Consider the following 12,945-nt stretch of genomic DNA (forward strand, 5'->3'; position numbering starts at 1 on the left):
CACCATGAGGCACCGGTGAATTAGCTTTAGCAGAGCAGGTCCTGATCTGGTAACAGCAGTAACCCACCTGGGGCACCTCTCAGCTCCCTAGGGCCCGAGGGAGTCGGTGGCCCAATGATAGAATGCACGGATATGTGAAATGTCCTAGGTTGAGAAGGGGGTCGCTGGGCCTCTCGGGCAATTCGGAAAGGCGCAGAGCAGACCAAGCTGCCAGCTCCCCCGGCGGAGTGTGGGAGCAGGGCCCATAAGTGACAAAGACTTGGAAATTGAAGATGACCATCTGTGAGACTGGCTCCATGACCGGGCTCGAGATCTCCCCCAGAACCAGGAGTGGAGCCTTCTTACGTTGTGCTGTAAGAAGCTTCATTGCTCACACCCCAATCACCTTCAGGTACATTGACCAGCAATCAGCGCTGGATCCAGGGTTATGGTCCGACCCTAGGCACCATAGACAGACCAAGTGGGGATTAGACACAGGCATCTGTCTGTGACATTCACCACAAGGTTTGAAACCTGCAAGTTTGTTAGGGGACATGTATCTAGCACACTGGGAGAAATTGATCCCAAAAGGTCAACAAAAGGGTCAAAAATGATGGTCAGAAATGACGATGGTAGCTCTCTGGATCTGTGACGATGATGCTGAAAGAAAGGAATGAATGTAAGTGTGCTGGTGTTGCACTTATAAAGACACCACTAAGAACCATAAAAACCATGACAAACAGGTGTGCAATCATTTGAGGTGGGTTGTATCACTAGACTATCTGTGGAAAGTAAAGTGACAGAGACCACTAACCTGGTCACACGTAGGAAATAAACATGGGAAGTACCACAAGAAAGGAAAGTTAGGCTCACTACTTAGGAGCATCCCGGAGGAAATATTACACTTCCCAAGACCACTCACAATAATTGTTGAGACAGCTTAAACAGCGAGGGTAAGGGAGGAGTTTTTGTAGACCTGAAAGTGAAAGACAGAGAGGGAGATGTGTATTTTAGGGAATGCTTACTGGCTCATATCAATATAAAGGCAGCATATTTTGCCGATAAACTTGAGTCCAACATTAGGGGAAGTTTTATAGGTGCAGAACAAATGAGAATTCTTTCATCCTGTGATGAATCCCAAAGTGTTGACTTGCTGCCTGGATTACAGGAACTTCAGTGTGGACGACACGCATTGTGATATCCTTTTGAAGAGATACTTTCAACAAAGCTATACTTACATTACCCTAGCTTTTGGTGGAAAGTTATACATCCCACAGGAAGGTTTATCTGCTTATCTGGGTGGCACAGATTTTGAGGTTCTCCCGTTTACTCTTCGGACCATCCTCAGACCCATTTTGTTTCACTCAAGCCAGGGGCGGAGTCTCTCTGGGTGAATCCTGTCTGGATGACAATTTATGTGTGGGAACCGATCTTAATGTCCAGGGCAGGCTTGATACACAGGTATAAATGGTCCTTTTGAACTGATTGAGTTTCATCATAAACAAAGTCAAGTTAGATCAGATGTCAAAACAGAGACTAGATTTCTCCTGGTTCACAATATTTGTAGCAGCAGCCTCCATTAGCCAAGATCAGAGCAATAAAGGAGGTGATTGCCAGCATGCTACAGAAGGCATCGTGTCTATGGATGCTGTCCATGTGGGGGTATGCAGGAGGATTGCCAGCATGCTACAGAAGACATCATGTCTATGAATGCTATCCATGTGGAGGGTATCCAGTAGGCCTTGATTCAGCATTTTTCTCAGACAACTCCACTGTCAAGATAGTGCTGGAAGGATCTAAATCTAAGAAAAGGTATACCTTATATGAAGCAGGAATCCCTTCAAGGACAGACTATATTTGGTGGCTTCGTCACAAAAGCATGGAATGGTAAAGTATTACTTGGCAAGGACCTGCACCTCACATTCAGATCGGATGGCAGCAGATCTGGCTGGGATATTTGATGTAGGCACATCCTGCTGGGGAAAGCGACTGAAGGAGGAAATGCAGTCTAGTGGGTCCCATTGCAATCAAATGTCTTGAGAGGGACCAAGTACACTGTTGATTCTGCTTGGATCAGCAATATTCCCTAGTAAAGTCTATAAATGACGTCCGATGGCCATGACCCAAACCTTTAGCATATTTCTGGATAACCCTTTGACATTTCTGCTTGGAGTATAAGATTTTTGTCAAGCTGACCATCTGTCAGGTTATCTCAACACTTACTTGGCCCGATGACGGGTATCTCTGGGATTTGAGGAATTCGGTGTTGGACTGGATGTAATAAAAAAGCCAAGCTGTAACAATTATGGCAGATGTATTTAGGAGAACTAAAGTAGCAAGCAGGTAACATGCCTCAAGTAATGAGGTTTTTCTCGTGCATATCCAAAGATACCATTGGGTCTCCAAAGCATGCACAATTTTTATCTATGGACCCATGGCCTCAAAAACATGAAAAGAGCTAGAAATGTTCTGTGGGAAAAAAGATCCTCCTGCACGGCTTAGCAGCCAGTCCCTATTAAAAATGCAGACCGATAGACAACCCCCCGAAGACTAAAACAGGGAAAACAAGGATACTCTGAAGACCAGTGTGAAATCTGAAGTGAAATGGGTTGTAATGCAGCCAAGTATTATGGCTGTTAACTGTTTGCAACGTATCTGACTTTAAAAACGCAGTGACTTTTAATGTCAGAAAGTTTAGTATGTGCCTGATCTTACAGTTTCCTCCCTGAACGCGAAGGTATATCAAGGCTATGACTATGGGAAATATAATTATGTTAGAAGGATTGATGTGGCTAATTATATATGATTCATCAGCAAATAGGACCTCCTTAAAAAAAATGTATTGCTCATAGGAGGATTTATTAATGCATGATATATGACCACAAGATAGATTTTTTAATAGACAACATGCTTAATTAAATGTGATTTTTAAACTGTTGGCAATAAGGGCCTCAACTTAAATTTAAATACAATTAGACCACTTTGTTTTATATTGTCAGTTTTGTATTGGGCCCTGTTTTGTTTATAGGAGGTTGGAAGTTTTTTTTGCAAGACCTAGGCTACTTTTGTGTTGGATTAAAAAGGAAGAAGCAGGTCACACGTTATTTTAGCATTCAGCTATTATATAACAGACTTCTCCCTTTTTTACCTGCATGTGCGTTGTGGACTTCTCTTCTCTCAGATCTGTGATGGGACAATGAATAACGTCCATGTGGAACTAACACTAAAGCAGGAAATCTAAAGAATTTTACAACATTTGATGCTTCAGTACTGCAACCACCTTGTACCAACACATGGGCTTTTATCTGTCTCTACTCCCATTTGGGTTCTCTTGAGTGAAATATTGTGTTTCCCCTAAAAGAAGCTTTTTTCACATTCATTACATTATGCGTTCTTTGGTGTCCAATAAGATGGTGTTTTAAACTAAAGTTTTTTCCACACTCTGTACAGTTAAAGGGTCTCTCTCCAGTATGAGTTCGCTTGTGTCGGGTGAGATGATGCTTCATTTTGAAACTCTTTTCACATTCAGTACATGCATATGGCCTCAAATGTGGCTGTACATTTGGATGATCCTTAAGAAGCTTTGCCTTCCACAAGTTGCCAGCAAGCTCATCATCCATGTAAGTTTGTTTTACTGTGGAAGTTCTGCGACTGCCATCCGAATGTTCAGGATTAGTGAAGCTAATTTCATGAGACGATGAAGTTCCTTCTCCAAGTTCTATATTATGATCTGACCACAACTGGCTATCGAACTTCGTTCTCATGTCAGAGCTCTGGAGTACTTCCGCCTCCTCTTTTGTTTGCTCATGCTCGTTGTTGACTGCTGTTGTTTTATCAGTGTATTCCACAAAAAAGTCTGTTCTCCTTTTCCTGCATTTTCTTCCTCCACCTGTTGGATTAAAACAAAATTCAAGTAATCAGACATATATGTGTGAATAAATGTATCTTGTGTCAGTCTGCATTATGGATGAAGTACATCGAATTTAATTCATGTGCACAGATCAGCAGGTTACACACACATGTATTTATAGGCACCTGATCTCCATGATTAATTAGTAATTATTTTATTGTATTGATAACAAATGAAACTCTTTCTTCTCAATATGTAATTGTTCGGCTTTAGGAACTTTCTCAAGGCTTAAAATCATGCAATTTAATGACTGTTTTTCACAGAAATTCAGTTAATATTTAGTCACTTGATGGTTGAGTTCATTTTAAATTTCCCATTCCCGACTCTGAAGCCAAGAAGTACCAGATATAATTCAAGAATTTGGCCTGCACAGCTCTTTCAAAACATAGTGGCAGGGGTTTGTTATCTTTTCTCTACAAAGACAGGGTTAAGCTGTTGCACTAAAATGTTCACTGTTGAGGTAAAGTGTCACAGGATGGAGGATAAGGATCACATTACCATCAGAAGATTATTGGAAATCCCTTTTGCAGGTAGATAATGAATGACTGCATGAACCTAGTGGGGATCCACTTGCATGCTTAGAAAAGGGCTTATAGAGAGGAGGGACTGTAAGCCGATCTGATTGAGTATTCTTTCTTCTACTGCAAACTATTGTATCAGGAATGGCTGCAATGTTAGGAAGAGAGAAACAACTTTAGGCATTCCTTTACGGGCCAAGAGCAGAGCCTATCTATTAACAAATGCCAAACCTAAGGGTATGATGCACTGGAAAGAGAAAGGAATACATATGGATTAATATAACAGAAGCGGGTCAACATGACTACTGAATAAGTAAAAGTCAGGTACCATCTGAGGAGTAAGAACTTCAGCAAAGAGTTCTCCAAGCCCAGCAGATATAATCATTTGGCAGAGTTTCAGAAGAGAAGCCTCTCTAATAGAGGGAACAGCACTTAATGCCAAAGTAGAATACCGCACTCAAGATAATAGGATTAAAGATTGAGTCCATTCAATTCAATTATCTTTATTGCATGATTAATTAAAATCTTTGCAGTAGAAAAATATATTCAGAATCGGCCTGTGCCAAATACGCATGAATTACAGTAAGATTAATTTACAAATCATTTAAAACTGCAAGTATTCATACTGTTGTGAGTCCAGCCCTCCGCCTGTTTTGCTGTTTGCTGGAAATCACAAAAGAGGAAAGGTTGCTGGCTAAATCAAGGACACCAATTAGCTGTCGTGCTTTTGGTAGCAGAAGAGACACACTGAATAGTAAGTTGGGAACTGGGAATAGACCCCTTCATGGTTATTGATAATATTCTACACAGCCACAGAAGTTACCTAAAGAAATTTGTGACAGTTTGGACGAAGTGACAAGAAGTGACTTAGAGGACGGAATAAAGGAAATTAAATTATGACATTATGATGAGAAAGCTGAATTATTAACGTGGAGAGCCTATAAATGAGAATGAACCATACCAAGGCTTTCCTGACTTCAATTTCTATTAGTTGTTGATCCTAATAGGGTTATGCAGTATTTTCCAAAGTTTTCAAAAAGTATAAAGATCAGTGGTAATCACTGATTTGCTTTTTCATTCCTTACAAAATTGCAGGGATGGCATTTTTATATTGTTTGTACAGAAATTTGCTCTTATCAACTCCCTTCACTTTTCATTTGCACAGTCAATTATTCCTCCCTTGTTTCTTGATCCTAACTCCCTTTCATTGAATTTGATCTTTTAAGTATATTTTCATTATTTCGTTCCATTGAATGTTTAATATCTCAGTACTCAAACCCCTCTTTCCAGCAGTCCAGCTGATATAATATTTGGGTTTTCTGCTTATGTACTCGCCTATTGAATTTCCTAGATCTCAAATATTCATACAAGTGTACATTGTCCATATATAAACGAGTACTGCATTTAGTATGCTAGTATTATTGGCTTCATAATTATTTGATAGTGCATTGATTATTCATATATATGTAAAATTATGTTTTATATTATTTATAGAAATAAGTGGATTTGCATTGAGATTAATATGTTACTACTTGCATTAAACACCATTCATTGTGAGGCCTGCTCTTTTCAAAATAATTAAAAAATGTATTCAAGATGAGACAAGCAGTAGGCAGAGAGAAAAAAACTTTAATTTCCTGGGAGGCTTGATTTTATGCAAGCAGAAGCTGTGAACATCTTTCATGAAGGTCGCAGGCAGGCTTTTTGGAGCCAACTTTGTCTTGCAAGATTGCTGAGGACTCAACAACTCTGACTGCAGCGACAAAGAAGAACAATGATCTTCTTAATACAGGATAACACCATTGTTGTTCAACCTACGTTATGCGGGTGAGGGGCCACCTTAGAAACGTATGCAGACCTCATTGAGTGCTAAGGAGAACAGACACTGTTTCCTTCATTTTTATGCAAGTAAATTCTGAAAACATCACAACTAATGTCAAACACGTACAAGGATGGAGAAATGTTTCCTCATTTTAATATTTCATTGTAGTAGATAAAAGGTGAATTATAGGCATTTAACATACTTTCCTGCTGCTCTATTCTTTAGACAAATGGCAAAGATCAGCTGAATTAACATTTTCTATTTACAATAAGAGACATATGTATTATGGGGTGCTCAGTAATCTGCTATTACAAGCCAGTGTCACACTGCCCTGTCTCGATATACCATGCAAGAATTGAGCTAATAAACGTATCATTACTGTCTGCTCTGCCTGGTTGTAGGGAGAAGACTGCTTTGGAATTAATAAGCATTGTGTTAGCTGTGGACATTGGTGGCAGCAAACTATGCTCCTGAATGTAGACGTAGCAGCGGTTGTAAAGAAATGCTATTATCTGCAGTACCATTTGCCTGTGCAGCTAGAATGAAGTTTATATTACATTCTTTTACTACGTCTATTTGAAAGCCAGAAAAAGGACAGCTTAATACTGATTTTTACCAATCATGACGGCCTTTGTTTATTGGAAACTAGTACTGGATTGTGTTCCTGCCAGGCATCTGTGAGAACTGCAGAAGGTACTTTACCTTAGTGGTCTGTGCAGCTTTTACTGTTCTAGTGCATCTTCCATCTTGGGAGAAAGAATAACCTCAGTTCAATATGTTTCCAGTAAATGCAGTCACAGTGGTGAGCACTGATGATGTTTAAGATACGGCCCCTGGTCCTTCTGTACAAGGGGCTGTGACTAATATAGGAATCACTTTTCAGACTATCATGGAGTAAAACTAGAAAAAGGAGTGCTGGGTGCAGTATTTTTATCAGAGACCATTGATTCTGTATGCATCTTTAAGCACTATCAGCATTTGAACTTGTCCCCCGTATCAAACTATGGGTGGTTCTGCAAGAAATGGGGATACCTCTTGAACTACTAACCCTCATTATCAGACTACATGAGGATAATTATGCTGAAATTTGATGTGGGTCACAGGGTAATGTTACCAGGCCCTATCAAATTGAGAGAGGTGTGCGCCAGGGCCGAGTCATGGCACCCACACTATTCTCCTTGTTTATCAACGGAATAGTGAATTGTATGGAATCTACTGCTACTAACTCTTCAATCTTACCAGGTGTAAAAATCCCGATTTTAATGTTTGCAGATGATGCATTAATTATTTCAAACACTCCGAGTGGTCTTCAACGAGCCCTGTCAATTTTTAAGGAGTTTTGCTTTGTGCGAGGCTTGTAAGTTAATGTGTCAAAAAACTAGCTTTATGTCTTTTAATCCACATAGAGAATTCAAAAGTGGCATCCTAATGAACAACCGCCCCTTGGAACAAGTCAAATCCTTTACATACCTGGGGGTTAATATACAGAATGACGTGAAATGAAATCAACAGATTAATCTGGCAACATTATAGCAACGGCAACTATCGGGAGTGCTTCAACTCGAGTATAACGCCTCACTCACCAAACCAGTCAGTCCGGTGCTTCAGATGTACACTATGAAAGTGGTCAGCTCAGCCCTTTACAGGGCTGAGCTATGGGGTGATGAGAATCTGTCTAAGCTTACCGTAGTAGAAAATAGGTTCCTATGCAAGATCACCAACCTCCCACAAAGCACTCCAGTGTGTCCCCTACTTTACGACCTTGGCACATACAGCTAAATTACACCCCCCTACTATACTGGCCTAGAATTTAGAGTACACCTGAATTGGCAACATATGCTGCAGGCTTTAAAGATGTAATAAAGGCTGATAATTTCCATTGGCTATGGGAGGCTAGAGCCACTTTAATAAGCATTGGCATGACAGCGTTGTGGGATGATCCCTTTGAAAAAGAGCTTAAAAGAAAAATACTGGGACATGGTAACGTACAACACGCTGAGAAACAGTGAGTCATCTTCGATAACTGGAGGCGTCTTGGAAGTTAAACTAACTCCTATTTTAGAGCAATACTGGGACACCATAACAAACCTGCACGATCGGAAGTTATACTTCCAATTTAGGGTGGGCTCACTGCCAATAAGAGATTTTACTGCCAGATGGGCTAAAATAGGCAAGAATATGTGTCCCTCATGCCAGGCCAATGTGGAGTCGCTGGCACATCTATTGTTTGCTTGCCCAGCATATGCTGTCCTGCGCCGTGCATGGCTTGTTCCAATTTCCAAATTCCCAGGCACCCAAAGAAGTGGTGGAGCACTAAGGATACTATGCACCGACACGTCAACTGCTATTGTCATTGCACTAGCAAAATATCTGGGGTGGTCTTAGGCTATAAGATCGCGTTCTCTCCCAGTAAAATAAGGCCAAGCCTGTTATTGCCCATTTGCACATGCATTAGGGAAGCCGTAAGCCACATACTCTGCAATGTAGGTAGGAGTTGCAACTAAGTGCCTGGATTAATTATCTGTGGCCAAATCATTGTACCCCTTTGGTAACAAATTTTAGTAAAGGCTATTGTTTTATAAATTGAGAACATGTAGTAGTCTTAAATGTTTTAACTGAAATTTGTTATTTATGATGACATAATTTAATTTCCTCAAACAGGCTTTAAACCATACCTTCATACTGTGTTTTGTGGAATATTTATGTATCGTGCTTTTATGACTAATATGTCAAAAAATGCTTGTTTGGATTGGATTGGGTATGCATCTGTATGCACTATGATCTTTGTAACAACAATCCTGTTACCAGAGCTTGGATAAAGCAAAACTCAATTGTTCTCTCAGTGAAGCAGGATGACATAATAAGGCACTGTTTGCCTTGGAATTTAGCTGCTAACATATAGGCCACTAGACAGAAACATTTGAGCTGGAGTGTCATGAAATTTTCAGGCTCATGAAACCGGAATGTAGCAGATCCTGGGGATCCAGGGACATTGAAGTTGGACACAAGGGCATATGACCAGAGCAGGAGCATCCATCACAGAAAAGAGCTTAGAGGTAGGGGCTGTGCCTAAAATGTTTGAAACCAGAGGGTGCTAAAACAGTAAACGTGCAGTATATGTGAAGTAAAGTAAAAGCAGTAAAACCCAATGTTTTCTGCTTTCTACTATAATGTGAACATGCTTTGTGGTGGTGGTTTATCAGTTATAATATGTTTAACTGAATGCCAGAAACTAACTCTGCTAAACAAATGTTAAGCAATGAGACACCTTGGGGCCTATTACGTTCTTGGTCGGAAAGCTTCCGACCTTAGGTCTGGGGTTTTTCGACAGAGATCTTGGGTTTCAATTCCAACCATCTAATAACAATATAGGCGGTCAGAATTGAAACTGGCCGGTCATTTCGGCTGGATTGCAATGGGCTCAAGGAGCCTGTCGGCCAGTTGGAGGCCGTCCCATAATCCCAATGGACAGCATCTCCACCATTGGGATTACGATGCTCGGTTTTCGACAGGCTTTCCATGCCGGGCTTTCTGACGGGTAAAGCCTGTTGGAAAGCGAGTTTGGGGGCTCCCAGTGAGGGCCCCCTTCTCTTTGCGGCCTCCGGTTGGGGACCGAGGGGGTACCAATGGTGCCACCCTGTTGATCCCTGCATCGTGTGGCAGGCACCCTGAGGAGCCTGCAATGCGGTGCAGGGATGAACACAAGCTCCCAGTTCCCTATTGGACCTTGTGCTATGGCCGGTTTATGGCTGTAGCACAAGCTCCCATAGGGAAATGTCAGTATGCAACCGCACCATGTGCGGTTGCATCATAATTCGGCGGTAGGGACAGCCGACCAGAGTTCGGTCAGTCCCTATTCCACCATGATATTGGTCAGAGGCAACTCCGACAGACATCATAATCGGGCCCTTTGTTGTTTAGAGGACTAGAAATCCTCAGTTGACAATACATGGTGCACTGTGAGCACTTTAATGAAAAATATTTGTGTTTATTGCTGAAAAATGCCAATTAAGAAAGGTACTAAAAATGTTACTTTCAAAAACAAAAGTTTAAATTTGAATAGTACAGTGGCACAAAAATGATGACCACGAATAAGGATCCTGTAGATCTGGGGCATACCAAGTGTTCTCTTGGTAGTCCTGAGGTTGCCACCCTCTGTAGGGTCCCTTCATACTGTATTGTGCCGCTTGGATAAACTCTAGCAAAGTTAAGTCTTGTAGCATTTATAGAAGATATTTATTGCATTTTACATCTTGTTTTCAAAACAAAAGTATTTTTATGGTGAATCTCCGTGGTCTTTTAAAATTAAAATGTCTCTTCTCTGCTGCTACTGTAATGGACCGACAAAAGAGTATTCAAAAGTTTTATGTTGTATCATTTGTGTTTGTAACTGCTTTGTTCTGTGTAATAATTTTTTGATCTAGAGTGATTGAAATAACGTTTTTTTAAATGAATTTAATTAAATTACAATATTTGTATTAATGTATAATATGTAATAAAGATTCTAATAAATACTTAATTTGAATATTTCTTTTCAAAAATTGATAAATATTTTTTCTACTTAATTACTAAAAATGTTATTCAATATTGTTACTCCTCAGCAATTTAACATTTTCTCTACTATTGCACTGATTGGAGTGGGAATGGTAAATGTAACCCCTCCACAGTCCAACCGCTTCCCTACTGTTGCGCTGACGGGAGTGGGAATAGTAATTTTTACCCTTCTGCAATCCAATACTTTCCCTACTGTTGTACTGATTTGAGTGGAGATTGTAAATGTAACCTCTCCGCAATCCAACACTTTCCCTACTGTTGCACTGACTGGAGTGGGACTAGTACATTTGACCTTTTTGCGATCCAACACTTTGCCTACTGTTGCACTAATTGGAGTGGGAGCCCGTCTTCGCACTCAGCACTTTTCCTAGGGACTCCAACCTCCGCATGGCTTTGCGGCAGGCACTGCCACCATTTGTGACTCACGCCAGGAGGTGCTTAACGGCTGCTCACGGCTCGCACAGTGCGAGTGCCCGTCATCTTACTCAGCACTTTTCCTGGGGACTCCAACCCCCACCAGGCTTTCCCCGCAGGCGACGCCAATGTTTGTGACTCATGCCAGGAGGTGCTTAAAGGCTTCTTGGGGCTTATGCAGCACGGGACGCATGCAGGTGCACCCAGGTGAAGCCTCAGCCAAGGGGGGCCCATCTGCACTCGTCAGTGACTAGCAGAGGCTGGGCTGGGGCCCCCTCTTTCGTCCACCCTACAGAAGCCATCATGGGTAAGCGTAAACAACCTTGTCGCTCTGATTTGGGCAAGACTAAAGCTAAAGTTCCACTGAACTGTGCCTCTAATATTTCGTATTTAACTAAGGCTGTGGGAGACCTAACAGAGTAGATCCAAAATGCTGAGGAGCAGCCTGATCTGGGGGCTGAGCACTTAATGTCGAGTACATTATCAGTTGTTGCTTCATTGATCACAACACCATGTGAGGCACCTGTCACTACCATGGAGCAGATTGTTTTAAGGCAGGACCGCAGGATCTATCACGGGGTCTCTGACAGAGGAAGGGGAAATCTGGGTGGGGCTGTCCCATCTCCACCTCACTTGATTACGGTCTCAGTAAAAAAGAAAAAGAAGAAGAAAGGCACAAAATCCGGCACAGGCACGGCTAAACCTCTGTTGTGCCAGGACCGGGGAGGAGGCCTGGACTCTGATTACTTATTATACCCAGCAGAGAGACAATCTGTGGGAGGTCTTTTTCAGTCATGTTTGGAACCACTTTTTTCAACACTCCTAGAGGATATTTCCAAACTTTGTGAAGACATTGGTGGAGGGGCTGATGGGGAGAATGGCACAAATTGAGACTCATTTAGTGGATTTGAAAACCAAGAGTGAGATTAAAAATATGCTTGATGCAGACATTTTGTCATATACTGCTTATAGATGAAAAGGAGGGGTGTCACTGAGTCAGGAAGGCCAAAGCACCTCACATTTTGGCCCAGCTAACTACGATAAGGTGAAGTCTGGCGATAATTTGGGTGCCAAGGTGGTAGACACGAATTTCAAGTGTATAGGCGAACACCTTCCCTCAGAAAACCAACTTCATGCTGGGCAGGGTAAAATACCTACAAGTAGGAATGCAATTACGATTGCTAATAGCTGTAGGCTACATCTCCCCCCTGAAGTACCCCTTTGGTAGCAGTATTAATAGGAGTACCCCCGCTTATAGACAAAACTATTGAATCTACTGAAGAGCTCATGTGTAAAACAACATTTGGGTGTAAACAACTGTCAGTAAACGGGGCCCTAGCCTCCGACCATATCATTATGGCTAGACAAGTGAGTTGGGTAGGAAGGAGGGAAAAACAGGGAGATGAAGTCTGCATTATTATAAATTTTGACCAGACAGATATGGCAGGGAAGTTGTTTCAGGGAGGCCTAAACCAGGGCCCGGAGGATATTATAAGGCTTTGCCTCTTGTTTTTTTTTATCCTCATATAGTGGGTACCCAGGTCAAAGGCCCGAGTGATTTGTGGAGATTAGTACTGGAGTCAGCAAAGGCAAGACTGGTTAATAGATTAAGAGTCAGGGACGGCCTCTCTCTTTTGGACGATTCTCCCAATATTCAAATACCTTTCTCAAGACCAGGAGATCTAAATGGGGGGTGGGTAGGGGAAAACAGACCCAAAACTACTAACAGATTCCTTCCTTTGAGCCAG

The 12,945-nt window shown here is 41.6% G+C and overlaps 1 protein-coding gene across 1 annotated transcript in view; it reads right to left on the reverse strand.

Moving 5' to 3' along the window:
* Nucleotides 1-3,109: 3,109 nt before the first annotated feature.
* LOC144797574 (uncharacterized) overlaps nucleotides 3,110-12,945 on the reverse strand; it is a 510,336-nt gene continuing 500,500 nt past the window's right edge. The window contains exon 8 of the mRNA XM_078668235.1: nucleotides 3,110-3,868. Coding sequence (XP_078524361.1) covers nucleotides 3,291-3,868 — 578 coding nt within the window. The 3' untranslated portion in view covers nucleotides 3,110-3,290. The remainder of the gene's footprint in view (nucleotides 3,869-12,945) is intronic.

This window comes from Lissotriton helveticus, chromosome 12, assembly GCF_964261635.1.
Source record: "Lissotriton helveticus chromosome 12, aLisHel1.1, whole genome shotgun sequence".
NCBI classification, from domain to species: Eukaryota; Metazoa; Chordata; class Amphibia; order Caudata; family Salamandridae; genus Lissotriton; species Lissotriton helveticus.